Source organism: Gorilla gorilla, chromosome 23 (assembly GCF_029281585.2).
Source record: "Gorilla gorilla gorilla isolate KB3781 chromosome 23, NHGRI_mGorGor1-v2.1_pri, whole genome shotgun sequence".
Classification (NCBI taxonomy): Eukaryota; Metazoa; Chordata; class Mammalia; order Primates; family Hominidae; genus Gorilla; species Gorilla gorilla.
Window position 1 is genome coordinate 26,315,695 of NC_086018.1, and position 23,830 is coordinate 26,339,524.

A 23,830-nucleotide genomic window follows, 5' to 3' on the forward strand; every position below is an offset into this window, starting at 1 on the left:
AATCCCAACACTTTGGGAGGCCGAGGCGGGTGGATCACCTGAGATCAGGAGATCGAGACCAGCCTGGCCAACATGGTGAAACCCCATCTCTACTAAAAATAAAAATTAGCTGGGCGTGGTGGTGCACACCTGTAATCCCAGCTACTTGGGAGGCTGAGGCAGGAGAATCACTTGAACCTGAGAGATAGAGGTTGCAGTGAGCCGAGATTGCACCATTGCACTCCAGCCTAGGCGACAGAGCGAGACCCCATCTAAAAAAAAAAATATTTTTTTTTTAAAGAAAACCTATTGCTTTTTAAAGGTAGGCAGACAAACTACTTTCAGGCTGCTATCTAGCTACTTTGGAAAATCCTAAAACTTATTACAGCCAAAGACGCAAGGGGTAGAAAGATGCAGTTTAGTATTCTTCCCACGCATAGCATTTACAGTATTAATTTTTGTTTCAAAAGGCAGTTTACTGTATTTTATTTCACTATCAAAATGATGCAAAAGGGCAAACAAGGTATAATTTAGGATCACAGGTACAATATAAGAATAGGATAATCATAAAATCTGTATTGACTGAACTTATAAAAAACTTATATAAAATTGAAGATGGTAAGACTGCTGTTTGGGAGTGTTCTCAAAGATCTAATTAGTGCAATAATTAAGAGGAAAAAATAAGAGTGTAACAGAACAGAGATGTACAAAATTATCATTATCTTCAAATAATTTGCATTACAAGAGAATCAACAAAAAATTATGCACTAATATAATTTTCATGACAAAACACGCAAGATGAACACCCTTCCTACATACCATCAAAAACTATTTTTTTAAAAAATCACAATGAGGGCCTGGCGTGGTCGCTCATGCCTATAATCCCAGCACTTTGGGAGGCCAAGGTGAGGGAATTGCTTGAGCCAGGACTTCGAGACCAACCTAAGCAACATAGTGAGACCTTGCTCTACAAAAATTTTTTTCAAATTAGGCAGGCATGGTGGCATGCGCCCATAGTCTCAGCTACTTGGGAGGCTGAGGTAGGAGGATCAATTGAGCCCAGGAGGTCAAGGCTGCAGTGAGCCATGATTGTACCACTGCACTCCAGCCTGAGTGACCCTGTCTCAAAACACACATACACACACACACACAATGAAAAAAATATCTCATTTCCAATAAGATACCTGAAGTGTATAGGAAAAGAAAATCTCCCTAAAAGTGTAGATCAGTGAGGGGACATGTAAGAATAAATGGAGAGACAGACCAGGCAACTAAATGGAAGACTGACTTGAAAATACATCAATTTATTCATAAGTAATATGTAAATTCAATACAATTCCAATAGACACCCCAATGAATGATTCTCTAAAATCTAACAAAATGATTTTAAAGTTCATTTATGGGGCAAGGGGACAAGAATATCCTAGACATTAAAAAAAAAGAATAATGGTATAGGACTTCTCTAGCAAATATAATGTATTATAGGGCAATAATAATTAAAACTGTGTGTTATTTGAACACAAAGTGCCTAACAGCTCAGTGGGATGACACAGCAATGCCCAGAATCAGACCAATACAAAATAACCAATACCACTATAGAAGAAAACAGGTTTAGAGTATTAAAGTTATTTATAAAGGAAATATAAGCATAAAGCTCTTTATAAAAGAAATTTTAAAAAACAGTCGACCCAAGTAGTGATCAAAGAAATGCAAATTAAAACAATAAGATACTAACTTTTTCTTAACCTATTAAATTGACTTTTTGGTTTTAATATTAATGCCCAGTGTTGGCCAAGGCAGGGAAATGAAACCTCTGATACATTGCTGATAGGCCTGAAACAGATGCAGCTTTCCTGGGAGCAATCAGTAATAAGTATAAGAAGCCTTACTATGTTTATTCCAAACCAGCCCACTTCTAATAATTTAACTAAAGGAAATGATAAGAGATGTATTTAAAGATTTACCTACAAGGATATTTTTCCAGATTTTATAATACCAAAACTTTTGAAACAACCTAAATATATAACAGTAGGAAAACAGATGAAATGAATTATGAGAAAGTCATAAGAATTTCAGTAGAACACTTAATAAAATGAAGAAATGTGTTATAAGTGGAAAAACATAAGTGCAAAAAATTATAATACAGCACTCCAAGAAGATTTCCATTTTGGTTTCAATAAATATAAACAATTATAATTACATATATGACTAAAAGAGCATACCAAAAATATTAACAGTATTTATAATTAGTTATTTTCATGTAATTGTTATGTAATTGGATAAAACTAATAAATATTAACTTATAATTAATAATTAGTTATTTTCATGTAATTGTTATGTAATTGTTATACATAGGCTTATAATTAGTTATTTTCATGTAATTGTTATGTAATTGGATAAAACTAATAAATATTAACTTTTTTTTTTGTAGACAGGGCCTCTCTCTCTCTTGCCCAGACTGGAATACAGTGGTGTGAACTTGGCCCACTGCAACCTTGGCTTCCCGGGCTCAAGCAATCCTCTCCCCTCAGCCTCCTGAGTAGCTGGGATTACAGGCATGTGTCACCACACCCAACTAATTTCTGTATTTTTTGCAGAGACGGGGTTTCACTATGTTGCCCAAGCTGGTCTCAAATTCCTGGGCTCCAGTAATCTGCCCACCTCGGCCTCCAACTCCTGGGCTCAAGTAATCTGCCCACCTTGGCCTCCCAAAGTGCTGGGATTATAGGCATGAGCCACTGTACCCAACACTATACCAACTTTTATGAAAAACAAGATTCTGTGACTATATTGAATAGGACTGTGGTAAATATCTGGTCTTTGCTAAAGCCATGAACTCTCTTATCACTCAGCAAAACATGACTGATATGCTAACCAGAGTTTAGGATCACATTCCAAGTTTCACCTGTTTCACAAAGCTTCCTCAGGTTTATACCAGTTTCTGCCCCTCTAGAATTCCAGAATTTCAGCAGTGATTAAGACAGCATTCATCATTTATTGCTGAAACAATGTTTTAATATTTTCCTGTATTAAAGCTTGCCTCAAAAAGAAAGTAAGTCCCTCAAAGGGAGTAACCCCACACCACACTACCCAGACCTTGAACCCTAAGCAGAGTATTAGGTGCCTTATGAGAAGACATCACACTTAACTGAATTAAATCTCAGAATGGCCAACTAAAACTCTTAACCTAGATAAAATACATATTGCTGAAATAGTTCCCTTTAGATATTTTGTACATTCCTGTAAGTTCTAAACCAATATTAACTCCAGTCTTGACAATTGGTGGCTGGTTTCAGGGATACAGGGATAAAGATTTCCAGTAAAACATGGGCAGGTAAGAAGCAGCATTCAAAAACAACCTTAAAAATTAGAGAAATGCCCTTGTTCACTGCAGCATTATTCACAATAACCAAGATATGGAAACAACCTAAGTATCTATCAAGAAACGAAAGTGTAAAGGAGTTATAGCTCACACACACAGACACATACATATATTGAAATGTTATTCAGACTTAAAAAAGAAGGAAATCCTGACATTTGCAACAACATGGATGAACTTGGAGAATATCATGTGAAGTGAAATAGGCCAGACACAGAAAGAAAATTACTACATGATCTCATTTATATATGAAGTCTAAAATAGCTGAATTCATGCAAGCAGAGCATGGACAGAATGGTGGTTACCAGAGGGGGTTGAGGGAGAGGAATGGGGAGATGTTGGTTAAAGGGTATACGGTTTCAGTTATGTAGGATAAATAAGTTCTAGAGCTCTAATGTATACCAGGAAGCTACAGTTAATAAATCATATTGCATACTTAAAATTTGCTAAAAGAGTAGATCTGAAATGTTCCCCCCCTCCAACAGAAAGTTAAAAAGAATTACTGAATGCTTACTATGTATCAGATACACGAAATAAATTTATGAATAAAAAACTAAGAAAAATACATTAATTTCTCATGAAAATGAATGGTACTTTATAATTCCAGAAGCAAACACAATAGAAGAAACACAGTAGGAAAAGGGGAAATTCCATAGGTCAGTCAAGGAATCAGATAAATATGCTTCAGCAACATCAAGCAGGAGCATGGGCTAAACAGGAGGAACAACTCAGGAGGCCTCTGCAATAGTTGAGCTATCTATCTATGGCTGACAACCCAAATGGGCCACTGTGAAAAGGGAATGGCCAGAAGAGGTTGATTATTAAAGTCTTAATAATCAGAAACTTTGAGGAGAATATTATTAAGCTTAGAAAAGGAATGTGGTAGCTGGACATACTCTCCTCACATAAGGGAAAAAAGAAATTCTCCTCAGGGGGAATTTTAAATCAGCCCTGGAGTCTATTACTTATACATAAGGAGAAGATCCCAATAGGCAGGCTTGTGCTACTGCAGTAGCGGCTATGCAAAGGGCAATTTTGGAAGGGCTTAGAAGTGACTATGGTAGGTGGCAAACCTAAGATGGGTAGGTTTGGGGAAGGAATGGGTACCAGTATTACTTCAGGGTCCCTTCTATCCTCAAAATTCAATGATTTCTTAATAACATATTATACAGCAGAGGTTATAAAACATGACGTAAATTACACTATTGAGAAGAAGGAAGGCAGAAAAATTTCATTGCTCCTGTTTAACATCTATAACATCTATGATATCATAAAGAATGTCCTACAATGATATTTCTTTACCATTATGATTCAGATATCTTAAAAGTCTTTCTACCCTTTGTAGTAATTGGGCTAATACATACACCTTGAAGGTTAGGAAAAAAGAGTATAAATGCAGCTCTTGCCTTTTTTTTTTTTTTTTTCTTTTCCCCCAAGATGGAGTCTTGCTCTGTCACCCAGGCTGGACTTCAGTGGTGCAATCTCAGCCCATTGCAACCTCCACTTCCCGGGTTGAAGCAATTCTCCTGCCTTAGCCTCCCAAGTAGCTGGGATTACAGGCACCCGCCACCACGCCCAGCTAATTTTTGTATTTTAAGTAGAGACGGGGTTTCACCATGTTGGCCAGGCTGGTCTTCAACTCCTGACCTCATGATCCGCCTGCCTCAGCCTCCCAAAGTGCTGGGATTACAGGCGTGAGCCACCGTGCCTGGCCAGCTCTTGACATATTTATAGCAATCTGTCCCTTCACTAAATGGACCTATCTGGACAACTATGCTGTTTTACTTCTTAAACCTGGCTCTCACTTCTTAATGCCATTAGTATATCTGTCTCTAGGAGTCTGATCTCTCATTTCACTCCCTGAACATCAAGAAATCAGATCATCTGGCTTATAAGAATTGTTTGTAATGTTAGTTATTTGGGCAATAAGAACAGTGTTCAGGTAACTCTCTAGAGAATAATATTGCCCAAAGTCCATGGCCCTTCAATAGTCTGTTTTGGTGGCTTTCAAAGGCTTTTCTTCCCCAATTCCTTCCTAGTAGTGCCTGACTATGTTCCTGAGACACGTAGTTGCTGGATCATTTAAACAATATAATTAATCTTTATAAGGTCCCATAGTAGAATTCTTAGATGTAAACATGAATAAACATATTTCTCAACACATAGATTGATTTATAAACTTTTTGTTGCCTCTGCTATTAACCTTCTCTTCCCTATTAATAATATTATAATAAAAGCTATCATTCATGGAATTCCTTTGTGGAATGCCATTATGGAAATCCTGGCACCATGCTGGGCACTTTACATATATTATTTATAATCCTACCACAACTGTGTTTGGAATAAATAGAATAATCATTTCCTGAATAAGAAAACGGAGGAGAAAAAGAAGAGTTAAGTTATAACTACCCCCAAGATCCCACAGCCAGGAAGTACTGCAGCTGGGATTTAAATCTGGGCCTATCTGACACCAAACCTCACCTTCTTTCCACTCTGCAGACAGTCTCTAATCATGTTACATCTACTGAATATTAACTCTTTGAGCATATTATAGTTCATCTCTTTAATAAAGACTATGATGATATTTCTTTACCAGTATGATTCAGATATCTCAATCAAACTCAATATGCTCCTGAGTTGAAAATCCACCAAAGCAACAATGTAAAGAGTTTGCGGTAATAATATCTGATCTAAAAAAACCAATGTTTGCTTTTTACAATTTAATGAGTATGGCATAATGACATTGTTTTTTTCTAATTTTACATAAACTTATGCACATTTGAAGATAATAAGAACTATGCATCTGACAAAGCTGTTAGATCATGAGGTCAAGAACAAAGTCTTCTCTATTTCTATATATCCAAGGACTATGCTTGGATATATAGAACACCCAATTGTTGATGAAAAACAGAATCAGTAAGTCTCAAGTAATACTTTCTTCTGAAAGTAATATTTTAAGATACCTGAAACAGTTTGTTTTTTAACAGAAAATAGAGCTCCACGTTTCCAAAAGAAAAAAAAATGTTTTTGGTCTGCAGATAAACTTCCTACCTCTCGATCTTTGAGTTTCATGGCGAGTACCAACTGATGCCTATGGTTAGTGAGAGCCTCCCGGTAATTTCCTTTGGAGAAGAATGCAGAGCCCAGATTCCCATGAGCTCGGCATTCTCCTGTCTGGTCACCTGGATTGAATTGAGAAAAAAAAAAAGAAAAAATTTCTCTAAGTTATAATGTTATTTATAACATATAATGGTCATCTTAATTTAAGAGCCACAGATTTATTAGCTAAGATTTCACTTATCTTCTATTAGAAAAGTATTTGTTTCTTCCACAAGACCCTATGTGGGGAGTTACTGCCCTAGAATTTAAATCTCTGGATAACAACTGCTTTCATTGTCATAACATACAACTGCAGACAGGGACTTAGGTGTCTTGGAAACAAAAGGTTAAAGACCTTAACACAAACTAGCTGCTGTTTGAGTCCTCACTGACCTGCTAATGACCTTTGATGCTAAACAACCATCAGCTTGTTGGTTCAGTCATTTGACTCCAAATCTACAAAAAAATATCTTTACAAGTATGCTGGTGGTAGATGCACCTTATCCCTTCTCTTACTCCAATCCTGTAAGTCCTTGAATAATCACTATAATGACCATCATAATCATAAGCCATACTTATTTTACAAATGAGAAAACTGGGTCACAGAGAGGTTAAGAAACTTGCCCCAAGTCACACAGCTAGTAAGGGGCAGAGCCAGGATTCTAAACCCAGTAGTCAGGCTCCACAGTATACACTCTTAACCTCTATATTATACTAATCTCCTTCAACAAAATGATAACGCATCCTAATGAAGGAAAAAATTAAAACTAAGATGAAAGATTCACCCAACAATGTTATCATTTGACATATTTTGTAAGCCCAAATCTCTGAAGAGGGCAATGAGTATGTTATTCCACATCTCTTGGCCTTTTGGGAGTGCTGGCACCTTGTTATATGAGAAAGCTGTAAAGACCTGAATAGTCTAAAACAGAGAATGTTCTAGAGGCACTCACTTTTTTTTTCTTTGTTTTATTTTTTGTTTAAGAGACAGGGTTTTGCTCTGTTGCCCAGGCTGAAGTGCAGTAGCATCATCATAGCTAAGTGTAACCTTGAATGCCTAGGCTCAGGCAATCCTCCCAACTCGGCCTCCGGAGTAGCTAAGACACAGGTACACCACACCCAGCTATTTTTTTTTTTTTTTTTTTAAGAAACAGGGTCTCACTATTTTGCCCAGGGTGGTCTCAAATTCCTGGCCTTAAGCAATCCTCCCAAAGCACTGGGATTACAGGTGTGAGCAACCAGGCCATCACTTTTCATTGCATATTATTCTCACTCATGTCATGTTACTCAGCTTTCTTTGTTCCCTTTCTGCATTGAAATAGAGAAGCATCACTCTACCTAAGGTCTTGGCTACATCCAAGTCCTGCTGCATATATCCGGTGCTCTTCTCTGTATTTCCAAGAGACCAGTAAGCACTGCTCAGGGCAGAGAAAACAGAACCTCTCAGTTTGAGGCTGCAGGTGCCAATCTTCAGTGCGGCTTCTAAGACAACCACAGAGGCCCCATGATGGCCAGCTGTCAGGAGTTCCTGCCCAACCACAGACACGACCACAAAGGGACTCTTGTCCAGTTTCATTTTCTGAAGCTGCTGATAAGTGGGCTCGAGGGAGTCTGAAAATAAACAACAATAACAGCAACATAACAGGAGAATGTAGGATGATACAAAAACAATCTTTTCTAATATGCTCTAGAAACAAATGTTTATCATATCTTTTGTGGCTTATTTCAAGTATAAACTCTTCAACCTTTATTCTAGCACCACCCTAACTGTCCACTTATCTCATATGACTAGCATCACAAACCCAAGTCCACTAATTTCCTTCTCCTCACTCTTGCATGTATATGTCTTATCCTTTCTTTTGGCCATTGTGATCATCATGTACCACTTTCCCTGAATAGTTCCCTCTCCTCTGTCCTGTTCCCCTCTCAAAATATTACAGGCACATCCCTCAAGTCCTACTTGTACTGGGAATATCCCCAGGTCCTCCTCTGGCATACATTAATCTGTGTATCCAAACTTGTGCTGCATTTTAATGGTATTGCACAGTTTGGTCATTAACTATTTTAGAATTGTTCTACACGTATTAATTTTTTAAATATTTTTCCAGCTAAATCTAAAGACTGCTATAGGACTACTGTAACACCATAGCAAGTGGCACAATGTGGGTACTCAGAAAACTCATCATGAACACAGGTGAAAGTCCCTAACATGTCTGGCATTTGATAAGAGGTTTGTTTGTGACAGGTCTTGCTCCGTCACCCAGGCTGGAGTGCAGTGGCATAATCGTGGCTCACTGCAGGCTCAACCTTCTAGACTCAAATAAATCCTTCCATCTCAGCCTCCCAAGTAGCTAGGAACACAGGCACACACCATCGTCTGTGGCTAATTTTCAAAAAATTTTTGTAGAGATGAGGTCTCATTAGGTTGCTCAGGCTGGTGTCAAACTCCTCGGCTCAAGCGATCCTCCCACCTCGACCTCCCAAAGTGCTGAGATTACCGGTGTGAGTTACCACGCCCAGGCTGATAAACTTGAATCTGAATGACAGATTAATAAACCCTGTCCATATTTCTTCCTAGAAAATGCAATAAAAGCTCTCCCAACAAAACCCTTGTCATTCTCACTGGTAACCCAGTATCCACTGCTGCTTCTGAGACCAGTAGCCCCCGACTAGAAGAATATTATGCATTTTTCTCGTGGTCATAAATGAAACCATAAAGAAATCATCTGAATTTATTTATTAAGATGGAAGATAAAATTAATGTTGGTCTCATTTTATTTTCATATGGTATTAAAAGAACATAGGGGTCAGTAAGCCACAGGAGATTATTTTCCCATTTGAAGCTAAGTTTGAATGTAGACAACCTCCAAGCTCCTTCTCCCAATTCTTTTTTTCTTTAAAGACAACTGCAGAGTTATTAATGATAGCCCTACAATGAGATGGCACTTAAAAAGCATTTATTATTAGCTTTCCTGAAAAACTATTTCACATTAGTTATTCCACTATGCACATGTAAAAAAAAAAAACTATAAAAGGGGTGGTCTCTTTAAATCTTGAGTCTCCTAGCCAATAGCACTGCATTAAAATGTAATTTTTACAATTTATGACTTTGAATCTAAAGTCTCCACTAAAAAGCTCTTGTCTGAGTCAACAATGCCACAGAAATCTTGAAACCTGGAAACCTGCGGGTGCCTAAAGCATTTTTTTCCTTCAATCAGATCACTAACAGAGAACAAAGAACATTTTTACACCTGTCAAGATTCAAGCCGTGCAGAGTGCTGGTAAACACTAGCTAACCAATGGGGTTAAGTACAGGCACAAGAACCCAGGAATTGCTAGAATACAAAAGCACAATACCATAATGAAATACTGTGAGCAGAATTTTGGTGGTGTTGTCCGCTGATGAGTTTGGCAGTCAATGTTGATCACATCAGCATCCCACTGGCCAATTAGCAGAAACAAAAATAATAGAATTTTAGAGTTGAAAAGACTTTTAAAATATGCTCTCTTAGAAATGAAGAATCTGAGTATTTAAGTGACTTATCCAAAGTTGGAAAGCTTGGGACATAACCAAGATAAGAACACACTGCAGGGCTCTAAGCCCAGGTTCTATGACATCACACCAGGCAAGATTCTTAGTTGCTAGCAACATATACCAATCTTGGCTGCTTGTAAGCAGAAAAGAAACACATTGAGTGACTACTGGGAAAGGTGGAAAACCAGGCTTGCAAACCCTCAGTCAAAATCATACCACAAAAGCTGCCTGGTGAAGGCAACATAACCATTGCAACCAAACACAGGACACCACAGTTTACAATGCTCCTCCCCACACCAACTCACTGAATGCCACCCTTGGAAAATGAGTGTCACCACTGCCACCTCCACCACCAGAACAAATTCTGTGCTATCCTTTCTTCTTTGAACCTTTAGCTTCTGATTCAAGGATGGGGTCCCAGCTGCTAGGGAGAACGGGAAAATTAGGATCTGATGCTTTCAGCTTTTATTACAGATGGCAGAAGCAGAAGTGTATGAGGGAGAATGCCCTAAACTGACAGCCCAAACTGACTGATAGCTAGCAAAGACACTATGCTTTACTTGGTGATATCTTTTCCCATAGCAACCACAGCTAAGTTAGAGAAATAATCATCTAATTGAGCCTCTAAAATTCTACAACAATGGTAGAAAGAAGAGTGAACATTGCCACAGAAAGAAATACCTGGAAGATTCCCAAAAGAGAAAGAAATCTTTAATTGTACGAATTTTCACTAGATGAAAATGAAACTGATGAAAGAGAAGTAAAAGATAAAATTTCCCTTCTTGGTATATAGGAAATACACTTCAAAAGATAAATTATAATGCAAAGATCAATGCAAGGATAATATACAAAACATGCTATAAGAGTTTGGAAAAGGGAGGGATTATCAAGGGCAACTGGAAAGCTTCATGGAAGAAGAAATTGATCTCTTGAAAAAAGAGTAGGGCTTAGACAAGTCTTTGCTATTTTCTGAGAGTAGAAGGCATTTTATGCAGAAGATTTGTCCTAACAGAAGTGCCAGAGAAAATAGATACATGAAATGACAGGGATTGCTGAATAGGCCAGCTTGAACTGACCAAAGAATACTTGTAGGGAAGGAAGCTGATGTGAAATAATGGGGAAAACACTGAGCTAAATACATACAGACACTTGTATTTAAAAGTCACATAGCCTCAGTCTCTCACTTGGTCAAATGTGTAGGTTGAAACTGGTGATTGTTACACAAATCTATTCATGTATATATGTATGTCAATGTGTACAGATATATACACACAAAAGTCCATTTCACTGTATATAAATTTAAAAATTTTTTACTATCAAATTTCTCTGCTTGGGTTGTGATTACGTCTCACTGGTCCACACGCATAATCAAAAGCTCTAGATATACAAGTGGTAAGATAAGTTTTCTAAATGTATAGGTGATCACTACAATTATTTCCAACTCTATTATTCTAACTCCAATTTTAGAGTAAACTTGGGCTATTAGCAAAGGGACTAATTTTGTGATTTTATCAGGCTAGGTGAAACAGAGTTTTGGCAGCCTATAGCTATTAAGATGCTTTTCTTTCTAGAGTCTATGGATAATACATGAAATAGGCAATGTCAAACCAACTCCATAAGAACATAAAGCCCTTTGCAACATCAATTCATCAACCACTAAGTGTTTTTGAAATGTAAAGGCTTTAAAAATTTAAGATGAACAAAATCATATTTCCTAACACTTGAAGAGCTTGTAGGAATGTAGCAGAGGCTAATAATAAGCAAAATCACACTCAACTAAGAGATATACTGTATTTCATCAGTTCAGAGATGCACATTTATTCACATATTAACAATCTCTGAATTTGGGATTTAATACCTCTGAAATCAACAGTGCTATGAAATGGTGTGTCACTTTTATATCTAAAGGGGCCTAAAAGAGCTCTTTCGGAAAACATAAAATAAAAATATGTCATCATAATAGTCGGTAGTTTTTTTCTTTCTTTGTAATACATAAAATAATGAGGCCAGGCATGGTGGCTCACACTTGTAATCCCAGCACTTTGGGAGCCAAGGCCAATGGCCCAGGAGTTCAAGACCAGCCTGGGCAACATGGTGAAACCTCATGTCTATAAAAAATACAAAAATTAGCTGGGTGTAGTGGTACAGACCTACAGACCCAGCTACTCAGGAGGCTGAGGTGGAAGGATCACTCGAGCCCGGGAAGGTCGAGGCTGCAGTGAGCCATGACCATGCCACTATACTCCAGCCTAGGTGGCAGAGTGAGATCCTGTCTCAAAATAATAATAACAATAATAATAATATAACTTTTAATCCAGAGTTCTTAGAAGTGGTAAAATGTGCTATGGGACCCCAAAAGAGAAAGTTGTTATTAACTCTGTCAGGGTAGGTCTGGGAAGGCTTCCCAGAGGAAGTGGTACCTGAATAGAAATCAGAGACGGAGAAACCATAGTGTTTTCTAGGAACTGCAGATAGTTTTAGTTGAGAATATCTGGAGATAAGAAGGAAAGAGAGGCAAGGTCTTTTCTAAGGCTTGAGAGAAACTTCTCCAGTGAGTGCTCATAAAGAGGACCTTAGGTACTACGTAGTGTTCCTTCCACATCCACACCACTACGCCTGCCCTAAACATAAGAGCAATTAGTACTGCTGCTGCTTCCACTCCTCGGTGAGAAGAATGGCATCACACTGCAGAGGAAAAGGCATCCTACAGAGGCCTGCCTTTAGATGTTAGTTCTTGACTTTCATAACAACATTAGGAGATGGATAATATAATTTCTCTCTATGGATACAGACTGAAGTACAGAGAAAGGAAGCAACCTTGCTCAGCCAATGGACTAGCAAATGGCAGTGCTGGAATTAGATTCCAATCTTTTAGGGGAAGAAGCCTATGTTTTTGTTTTTTGGTTTTTGTTTTTTGTTTTTTTAAGACAGAGTCTCACTCTGTCTGTCACCCGGGCTGGTGTGCAGGGACACGATCTCAGCTCGCTGCAACCTCCGCCTCCCGTGTTCAAGCGATTCTCCTGCCTTAGCCTCCCGAGTAGCTAGGATTACAGGTGCCCGAGCCTATGTTTTTAACATAACATTTCAGAAGGAAGCCTCCTGTGAAAAGTGACTCCCACCTAAAACAGAATCAGAGGGAATGAGCCCACTTAGGGTAGACAATTAGGCAAATAAAAGGTGAGCCCCAACTTGACCCTGCAAGAAAAGCTTATACATTTAACAGGCATTTTCCATCAGCACTTCATAAAATCAGCTTCCCTGGGTCCCCAGGAGCTGGTGGAAACAACACAACAGGTGATAGACCATAACTGTAATAGTTTTTAGATTGCCAAATTAACAGGAAGAGAGACAATATACACAAAAGGTCCTCAGCAAGAAGCGGCCCTAGCATCTTTAGAGGAACAAATAAAGGTAAACTCAATCTCACTTGGTAATTACATTAATAAATCCATGGTTGGCAGTAACAGTATGCTACAACACCCAAATTTGCTTAAATGTTTGTAAGATACAATAAACTGAAATTGCTGAAAGATTATCTTAAAAAAAGAAATAGAATATGGTAAAAGGATTACTTGAGAAATCACATAAAAGAAAGTATCAATTTGTATTTATTTTATATTTTCATTAATGATTTAAGAGAAATACATCATATAAAATAATATAAGTATATCCACAGGAGAAAAGGTTTAGCTGATATCTGATTTGTGTGCATGAGTGAAACTAAAAAAATAAAGTAAAACAGATTTAATCAGTTAGAAATACAGGCAACAATAATAAAAAATCAAATGAGCATCAATGTGGAAAAATATAACGTATTTATATGGGAGAAAGGGTATATTAATTTAGGTTGTCCCTGCCTTAAAAGAAATAAAATCTTAACACTTCCACAAAGACCAAACCACAGGAACACTGTGCAGGTCATGAGAGTTTTGTCTGCTTATAGAAGCACCAGGACCAGTTTTCTCTGCTGCATTCAAGGATTACAAAACAGGTTGGTCTGAGTGCAATAGTAGTTACAACTAACTGATCACAACCAGTTACAGATTTATCCTTCTCCACTCTCGCTGCTTCACTTGACTAGCCTTTAAAATACAAAAAAAAAAAAAAAAAAAAAAACAACTGACATAACAGATCAGACGTATATGTAAAGTGAGCCAAACTGCACAGCTCTGCAACAATGGCAAAACTTAGGAAGCTGCACGAGGCTGAAATAAACAACGGCTAAAAAAGTGGGCAGCAGCCGGGCGCGGTAGCTCACGCCTGTAATCCCAGCACTTTGGGATGCCAAGGTGGGAGGATCACGAGGTCAGGAGATCGAGACCATCCTGGCTAACACGATGAAACCCCGTCTCTACTAAAAATAGAAAAAATTAGCCAGACGTGGTGGCGGGCGCCTGTAGTCCCAGCTACTCAGGAGGCTGAGGCAGGAGAATGGCGTCAACCCGGGAGGCAGAGCTTGCAGTGAGCCGAGATGGCGCCACTGCACTCCAGCCTGGGCGACAGAGCGAGACTCCGTCTCAAAAAAAAGAAAAAAGTAGGCAGCAAATGATGAGAAATTTTGTCAATTACAACCATATGACAAAAAGAGAGGTCATTGAGATGTGGGATGATCCACAGAACAATACTGTGCAATGTAACATACTCCATAAATTGTTGGTAAGAAAAGCCCACCTGGAATAGATACAGTGGTAAAGACAATGCTAAAAATAAATCAGATAAATTAAATTGCCTTAAGGGAAGAGAAGAAGATATTGAAGCACTCCAGGCACCAGTAAGAAGCTGCTTTCTCCAGGTTCAGCCTTAGGTCACTTACATAAGATGGGAAAGAACCTGGTAGAGAAAACCCTAACGGCGACAGCAGCTCTGAGCTATTTCCAGCAGCGCAGGGAAGATTTCCCTACATTTATCTAAATAGATCGCTTCAAAGGCAAAATGGTAAGTATGATTCTACTGATCTCAACACATTCACTCCAATATTCTAAGGCAGCAACAGAAGCACCTCAGAATAAAGAGGTAGTATCTTCATGAACTAAATAAAAAATGTTCCATGTAAATTCCCTGCGGAGGGATGTAGGGAGAGAACAAGAAAAAACTAGAAAATGGAAAGGAGAGACAGCATGATTTTTTTCTTATTGTCCATTCTGCCCCGCTCCCTAAGCCCTGGAGCTCCAAAATGCATCTGCTCTAAGTCAGAGTTTATTTATTATTTATTTATTTATTTATTTATTTATTTATTTATTTATTTTGAGACGGAGTCTCACTCTGTCACGAAGGCTGGAGTGCAGTGGTGCGATCTCGGCTCACTGCGACCTCCCCGCCTCCCAGGTTCAAGCGATTCTCCTGCCCCAGCCTCCTGAGTGGCTGGGACTACAGGCGTGCACTACCACACCCAGCTAATTTTTTGTTATTTTTAGTAGAGCCAGGGTTTCACCGTGTTGGTCAGGTTGGTCTCAAAATCCTGACCTCGTGATCTGCCCACCTGGGCCTCCCAAAGTGCTGGGGTTACAGACATATGCCAACACACCTGGCCAGTCAGAGTTTATTAACAGCAGGTCCCCAGGAGGTTTCAGCCTGTGGCAAAACCTCAGCTTTGTAGAGTTTATAAAATCGCATGAAGAGAGAGGTTTTCTTAACACTTTCTTCCTAAAATATGAAATCCCTCAATTTCAGGAAAATATTTTTTATAGCTATGAATTACCCAGAGACCAAATGAGTACTGTTTAGTTTATCAAACTTTTATTTGGCACATACTTTGAGCCAAGTATAATACTAGCCACTATATTAAAAATATCTAAGGCTGCGAACATTTTCAAAACTAGATAAAATGTTGAATGACGCTGCCATCAAAAATTTTAGGTTCATTTCTCCATATGAAAAATTCAAAAACATACCACTTCAGACTGAAAAACAGTTCTGCTTGACATACCCTGATTAAAATGAATCATTATTAGCTGTCTACTGTCTACCATAAATCTGCCTCAGTGTCTCCATCACTCCCCAAAGATAGCAATTGCTATACATACTTTTAGTCAAATCTTCCCAAGAATTCATTCCTCAAAAATCAACATTCCTCAAAATGAAGCCAATCTGTTTTGGGCCTCAGAACTCCTCCAACCTCTACAGTACCATTTTCAATCCATTCTTTTGTTTGTTCCAGAATACCAACTAGTGTAAAATAGAAGTAAGAACAGGGAGAAAATATGTAAACTGGTATCTGTCTTGTTTTTTTCTTTTTTTAATTCAACATAATCTTTTAATGCTCCTCTGAAAAATTTGAGACACAGCCTACAATTAGATATGTATTTCTTTTATGAAATATAAGAATGTCAAATGTCTTATTTGAGTATTTCTAGAAGGCATATATTGGTCCATCTGAGATTCAATTTCCTACCAAAAATGTTGTGGTTTAGAATTACAGAATTTCAGACTACAGAAAAACTATAAGGGTTTTTAAATCATCCCAAAAGCCAAAGAAGTTGATCCATTTACCCACTGTCATACAGTTAGTTAATGAAAAATTTAAGAATGTAATATAGGTCCACAAACTTCTAGGTGAGTTGCCCTTCTACCATACTATTCTGCCTCATTAACATCACTTGTTGGCAGTGATTCTTGATCTTCCTTGGTCTAAAATATCAAATCTTAGCAAATTTGATAACCTATCAATTCTCTGTGCCTGAGCCTAAAGTCTTGGAAGGCTAGAAATGATCTTCTTTAAATTAATGTTATACCAAGTACTTTTATCATATTTACCTCTCATGGGAGATTTCATGGCGGCTTCCACCATCCCCACCAGAAGCTGGAGACTCTTGGGGTCTTGAGCCAGTCCAGATGCAAAGGCTGCCAGGGCATCGGCATGACGTCCAAGGTACTGGAGGGCAACACCCTGTCGGAAGTATGCCTAGAAATAAAAGATATATAATGCATGTTTTGCCTGTGCTCCAACAAGGCTGATGGTGATTCTTTACTAGAACAACAGGTCAGCAGAACTAAGATTGAGATGTACTTGATTTAAAAACCTAGTGAACAGTTGGTAATGAAATGAACTAACTTCTAACATCATAAGCATACTTTTATCAGGCAACTTCTATTTAAAATTTTCATCTTTTCACTTCTAAGACACATCAATTTCATAACATTCTTTGGTATTTATTCACACGTTACTTTTATTGTTTTTGAAGTATTTTAAAAATATTTCTTATCCCACCTTTAATGCCATAAGCTCCTCAGGAAAGGGACTTGAAGATTTCTTTATATCTCACCTAAGTATCTAGTACAGTGCAAAAATAAATGAGATGAATTCTACTTATTTTCTATTTCCCCCTCTTAAATAATTACAAAGGAACAAATGAGTGTGTGATTACTGTTAAGATAATTTTAATAATGAGTGACACAACATGGCCACTTACTTTTAATGTGTTGTTTCACACATAATATTTAAAAGCAATTACCTATATGTGTGCTTTGCTTAGAAACCAAAAAAGGTTATTATCCTTTGTATTCTTTAAGTGAATTATTTTAAAAACTAGTATTATCAATTGTGATTATACGAAAACATTCCTCCTTCTAACAAACTGCAGAAAAGACCAGAGAATTAGTAAGATATTTAAATATTTAAATTTTAGAATTTTAGAATTGTTTTAAGAAACTACCATTTGTTTTCTTTTCTCTTTCTCGTTCTTTTAATAGACAGAGGGTCTCACTCTTTCAACCAGGCCTGAGTGCAGTGGCGCAATCCTAGCTCACTGCAGCCTTGAACTCCTGCGCTCAAGCGATCCTCCCACCTCAGCCTCCCAAACTGCTGAGATTACAGGCATAAGCCACTGCACCCAGCCTGCAGTTTGTTTTCAACTACACAGAGTAAAACCAAGCAGGTGACAAAGTGTTACTTGTATACAACCAGCAAATTAGGTGTTTACCTAATTAAATAATACAAATAACATATAATTAACAAATTCATTGCTTATATGACAACATCTGCTTCTAAAATACTTGGTCTCCTATTCAACTGAAATATTCTTACAATTCTGTTTATAACACAAACTTATTTTTTTCAACCCAATATACTTAGAAATTGTCACAAATTGTATTCATGGGATCTAAATGAAGTTTCAAACTCTTAAAACTACCACTCAATAAAAAATATATAATTTAAAAATTTTATATTACAAATGCATATACACAGAGAGTGAGAAAGCACCTTTCGTGTTTACAAGATATATTTACTTATCTTACTTTTATAATGACTATTTGAGGTAATTTAAGAGAGGCAACACCATTCAGTGTTTCTATTAAAAAACAATCCATAAACAGAATGAATACTCAAATTATTACAGACTACTCAGGCTTCTATTAAAGTACCAGCAGCTGTTAAAACTCAGACCCCAGTAAGATAATAACCTGTAAATGCACTTTCATTACTAATTCATAGGATCACTTCCCTTCACTGGACTCAGCCACTGTTTTAATCTTTAATGTGTTTACAAACATTTTTCATTACCTTTTTCATTTCACTTTTTAGGTAGTTTCTATATTGCAAGAGGCAACAGTATATTCCAACTAAAAATAACTATAGTTTACATAAGTACAGAAATGCTATATTAAAACTAAACTAAAAATATACATATTTATGTTTTTATATACAAATATGCCAAATAACTGTAAACTTATTAAGAGACACAAAAAATGTCTTAGTTACTGATTTCACATATTATAAGAAAAAAATCTTAAGTTAGTATCAATGAATTCTGATAACATCTTACATATTTGAAGCAAAACATTACTTACTTGAGAGGGCAACTGATTTTCCTGTCTGCCAAATAAAAGCACTGAAAAGTATGATTTACCTACTGCTAGGGAGGTAGGTAAAGTTCAGTGTTAAATGCAAGCTTTGGTCTCATGTTCACACAGGAGCTCAAGGAGGAGGTGCATGTTTTGTTTTCTTAGAACGCTTACAAATTAGATAAGAAAAGGTAAGACTGGACCATGCCTCCCACAATCTTGGTTTCCTTTCTTCAAGAAAAGATTTTAAAAAGTGGTATAGGAGAGAAGGTTCAAAGGTCATCTTTGGTCTTCCCTTATGCCCTTCCAGAGTCCCTAATCCAACTTTATAAGATTTACCTGTTAAAAGCTTAGGATTGTATCCCTGTAAAGATAGCATAATGAGTACAGCTCTGACAACTCCCTGTTCCAAACTCAAAGAGTGGGGCTCTCCCAACATTTATCCATGCAATATTCATTGCATGTACAAATGGCTGTTGAATAAAAATGAGTTCTTTATACTTTTGTGAGAGAGATGTCACTATGGAGTTCAAGCTGATGATAAAACCTAGATTGTGAGTTATCGAAATAGAATAAAGAGAATCCAGTACAGTACTTGGCAAAGAGTTAAGCACCCAACGAAATTAGCTATTTTTGTTATTAGCTAATGGGAAAAGAATCTTAATAAGAACACATAATTATAGACTAACAGAATACAAGAGAGTCCAATATTTTAAATATTTTAGCATTCAATATAATATTATTCAATTTCTATCACTGTCTCATTCATTCTTTCTCTTGTTCCATAAAAGACTATGAGCAATCAAGAAACTATATAATTGAGAATTCTCATTGCTATAAGGCTCCCAGACAAAATGTAAGCCACCTGACTAAAATAAATTGGTATTACCAAGTTCTGAGCAAGATAACAGCCACCCATAGGCTTGCCAGCCTTCTCCAAAGGAAAGGTCAGGATATGTTGAGATTCACAGCTGTTTATCCAAGCTTCAGGAAAATTGATGTGACCTGCCAATAGCCTATCTGCTTCTCCTTCTATGGGTTCCAGCTACTAATGTTTATCTTATTATCACAGGTCTCACAGAAAGCCACTTCATCTGGGAGAGGTACAAACTTATATATACAGACGCAGTATATGTGCAGCATGCCAAAGATGGGTGTCTCTAGGGCAATGTTGAATACTTGGTGCCCAGTCAACATCAGATCACATACACACTTACTTCATGAACTTACCAAACATACACCACATGCTGGTCATTGGTTTGGCAGCAGATGGAGAAGAAAGGGCAACATGGACTAACTGTTGAGAACACCTATACCCTAAGTACAATGATTTTAGGCTGAAGCTTTAGCCAAGAAGAAGAGAAATGTATAGGGAGCTAGTTAATACACTGGACTAAAGTGGGATGCCTAGATTTTCAAGTCTTCCATTCATTTATTTTCTTGTTGGTCACCACAAATACACCACAGTGATTATTCCATGCATACTACTAGATGACTTCACAAATCATATAAAGATAACTGGATTACAAGAATAAGTTTCCATTAGTTCTTTCTCACAATTAACATTCCCTAAAAATCAACAGTGCCAGGCACTGTGACACATAACACACACACACACACACACACAAAAAAAAAAAAAAAAAAAAAAAAACAAGACAAGAGCACGCTCAAGGTGCTCACAGTCGAGAGGGAAAAAATATAAAAAGCTCTAAGTGTCTTGACTGCTGGCTGCAGTAAATGATAACTAAAAGTAACTAATGCTGTAAAATTTCAGAGGTAACAAAAATGTAATTAATGACCAAAGTATTTATGCCCTATTGTTAAAATTGTTAGTATTATTAGCATTTGCTTTTTACTAAATGGCATTTCTCTCACCCCAGAGGGTTGAAATAAAAACACTGAAAGGCTAAATAAGTGAAACAGTAAACAATTCACTCTGCAAGTACCTCTGGAAGCAAGGAAAGACCTTTAGTCTTTACTTTCAACACATCATTCCTGGTTCAGAATTCCAAAATGTCACTGGACCAAACAATAACCTAATATCCTACTCTCCCTTGGCCTAAATGAGTAACGAGGTAAACTACCATGTTCACAGGTACATGTGTATAACAACATATGTAATAAATATATGTAATATGTAATGATATATAGAATAGTATATACTCATATGTACAATGCATAACCTAGTACTTATTTCAAGTATTTGCAAATAATCTGCCTTTGATTTTATCTGTATTTTCAAATGTTATAATTTAATTTTTTTTTTTTTTTTGAGACAGAGTCTTGCTGTCACCCAGGCTGGAGTGAAGTGGCACAGTCTCAGCACGCTGCAACCTCCACCTCCCCAGTTCAAGTGATTCTCCTGCCTCAGCCTCCCAAGTAGCTGGAAGTTCAGGTGCGCACCACCACTCCCGGCTAATTTTTTAATTTTTAGTGGAGGCGGGGTTTCACCATGTTGGCCAGGCTGGTATCAAACTCCTGACCTCAAATGATCTACCCACCTTGGCTTCCCAAAGTGCTAGATTACAGGCATGAGCCACCGCGCCCGGCCTACTTTAATATTCTTAGTCCATATTTCAAATTTGGAATTTGAACTTTTAAAATCTCCTGAAGAATAATTATTTCTAATTATAACATGGTTTTATATCTTCTAGTGAATATATGCTTTCCATATAATCACTATCTTTGTTCAACTATACTTGTAAATCACATGACTTTTTTACTAAATGTTCTATTTTAAAGATGATTAGAAATGGGGAAAATAGAAATGCTGATGCTAGTTTTTAAAAAGCAGCACCACTGATTTATAATTTAACACAACTGGGTCAAAAGCAAAAATGATTATAAGAGGCCAAAACTAAAAAACTTTAATATCACTGTATGTATACAAAACAACTTTGTTCAATTGTGATGGAAAACAATAAAATTAGAGAATATGTAAACCTTGGTTTTAAAAGAAAAACTGATTTTTGAAAACTTTATATTTTTAATTTTTGCAGGTACACAGTAGGTATATATATTTAAGGGATACATAAGATAGTTTAATACAAGCATACAACGCAAAATAATCACATCAGAGTAAATGGGGTATCCATCACCACAAGCATTTATCCTTTCTCTGTGTTGCAAACAATCCAATTATACTCTTTTAGTTATTTTTAAATGTACAATAAATTATTGTAGACTATAGTTATCCTGTTGTGCTACCAAATACTAGATCTTATTCATTCTATCTAACTATATTTTTTTTACTCATTAACTATCTCACCTTACTCACCCCCACACACACTACCCTTTCCCAGACTCTGCTAACCATCATTCTACGCTATCTCCATAAGTACAATTGCTAAATGCCCCCCAGTTAAAAGATACAGACTGGCAAACTGGATAAAGAGTTAAGACCCATCAGTGTGCTGTATTCAGGAGATCCATCTCACGTGCAAAGATATACACAGGCTCAAAAGAAAGGGATGGAGGAAGATCTACCAAGCAAATAGCAAAAAAAAAAAAAAGCAAAGGTTGCAATCCTGGTCTCTGATAAAAACAGCCTTTAAACCAACAAAGATCAAAGAGACAAAGAAGGCCACTACATAATGGTAAAGGGATCAATTCAACAAGAAGAGCTAACTATCCTAAATATATATGCAACCAATATAGGAGCACCCAGATTCATAAAGCAAGTTCTTAGAGACCTACAAAGAGACTTAGACTCCCACACATTAATAATGGGAGACTTTAACACCCCACTGTCAATATTAGAGCAACGAGACAGAAAATTAACAAGGATATCCAGGACTTGAACTGAGCTCTGGACCAAGCGAACCTAATAGACATCTACAGAACTCTCCACCCCAAATCAACAGAATATACATTCTTCTCAGCAACACATCGCACTTATTCTAAAATTGACCACATAATTGGAAGTAAAACACTCCTCAGCAAATATAAAAGAACAGAAATCACAACAAACTGTCTCTCAGACCACAGTGCAATCAAATTAGAACTCAAGATTAAGAATCTCACTCAAAACCACACAACTACATGGAAACTGAACAACCTGCTCCTGAATAACTACTGGGTACATAACGAAATGAAGGCAGAAATACAGATGTTCTTTGAAACCAATGAGAACAAAGGCACAATGTACCAGAATCTCTAGGAAACATTTAAAGCAGTGTGTAGAGGGAAATTTATAGCACTAAATACCCACAAGAGAAAGCAGGAGAGATCTAAAATCGATACCCTAACATCACAATTAAAAGAACTAGAGAAGCAAGAGCAAACACATTCAAAAGCTAGCAGAAGGCAAGAAATAACTAAGATCAGAGCAGAACTGAAGGAAATAGAGACACAAAAAACCCTTCAAAAAATCAATGAATCCAGGAGCTAGTTTTTTTAAAAGATCAACAAAATAGATAGACCACTAGCAAGACAAATAAACAAGAAAAGAGAGAAGAATCAAATAGACGTGATAAAAAATGATACAGGGGATATCACCACTGATCCCACAGAAATACAAACTACCATCAGAGAATACTATAAACACCTCTACGCAAATAAACTAGAAAATCTAGAAGAAATGGATAAATTCCTCGACATGTACACTCACCCAAGACTAAACCAGGAAGAAGTTGAATCCCTGAATAGACCAATAACGGGTTCTGAAATTGAGGCAATAACTAATAGCCTACCAAACAAAAAAAGTCTGGGACCAGACAGATTCACAGGCGAATTCTACCAGAGGTACAAAGAGGAGCTGATACCATTGCTTCTGAAACTATTCCAATCAATAGAAAAAGAAGGAATCCTCCCTAACTCATTTTATGAGGCCAGCATCATCCTGATACCAAAGGCTGGCAGAGACACAACAAAAAAAAGGGAATTTCAGACCAATATCCCTGGTGAACATCGATGCGAAAATCCTCAATAAAATACTGGCAAACCGAATCCAGCAGCACATCAAAAAGCTTATCCACCACGATCAAGACAGCTTCATCCCTGGGATGCAAGGCTGGTTCAATATACGCAAATCAATAAACGTAATCCATCACATAAAC

General features: G+C 37.2%; 1 protein-coding gene across 8 annotated transcripts in view; it reads right to left on the reverse strand.

The window, feature by feature from the left end:
- The window catches only part of TTC28 (tetratricopeptide repeat domain 28), a 718,078-nt gene that overhangs the window by 322,056 nt on the left and 372,192 nt on the right, over nucleotides 1–23,830 (reverse strand). For 7 of the 8 annotated variants that reach the window (XM_055374084.2, XM_019018517.4, XM_055374083.2 and 4 more), the window contains 3 exons: nucleotides 16,746–16,893; nucleotides 7,796–8,068; nucleotides 6,410–6,540 (listed from right to left, as the gene is read on the reverse strand). In XM_055374084.2, the coding sequence (XP_055230059.1) occupies nucleotides 6,410–6,540; nucleotides 7,796–8,068; nucleotides 16,746–16,893 (552 nt within the window). Of the gene's footprint in view, nucleotides 1–6,409; nucleotides 6,541–7,795; nucleotides 8,069–9,814; nucleotides 10,017–16,745; nucleotides 16,894–23,830 lie in introns of those variants that run through there. The other variant, XM_063705031.1, reaches the window with a different exon arrangement.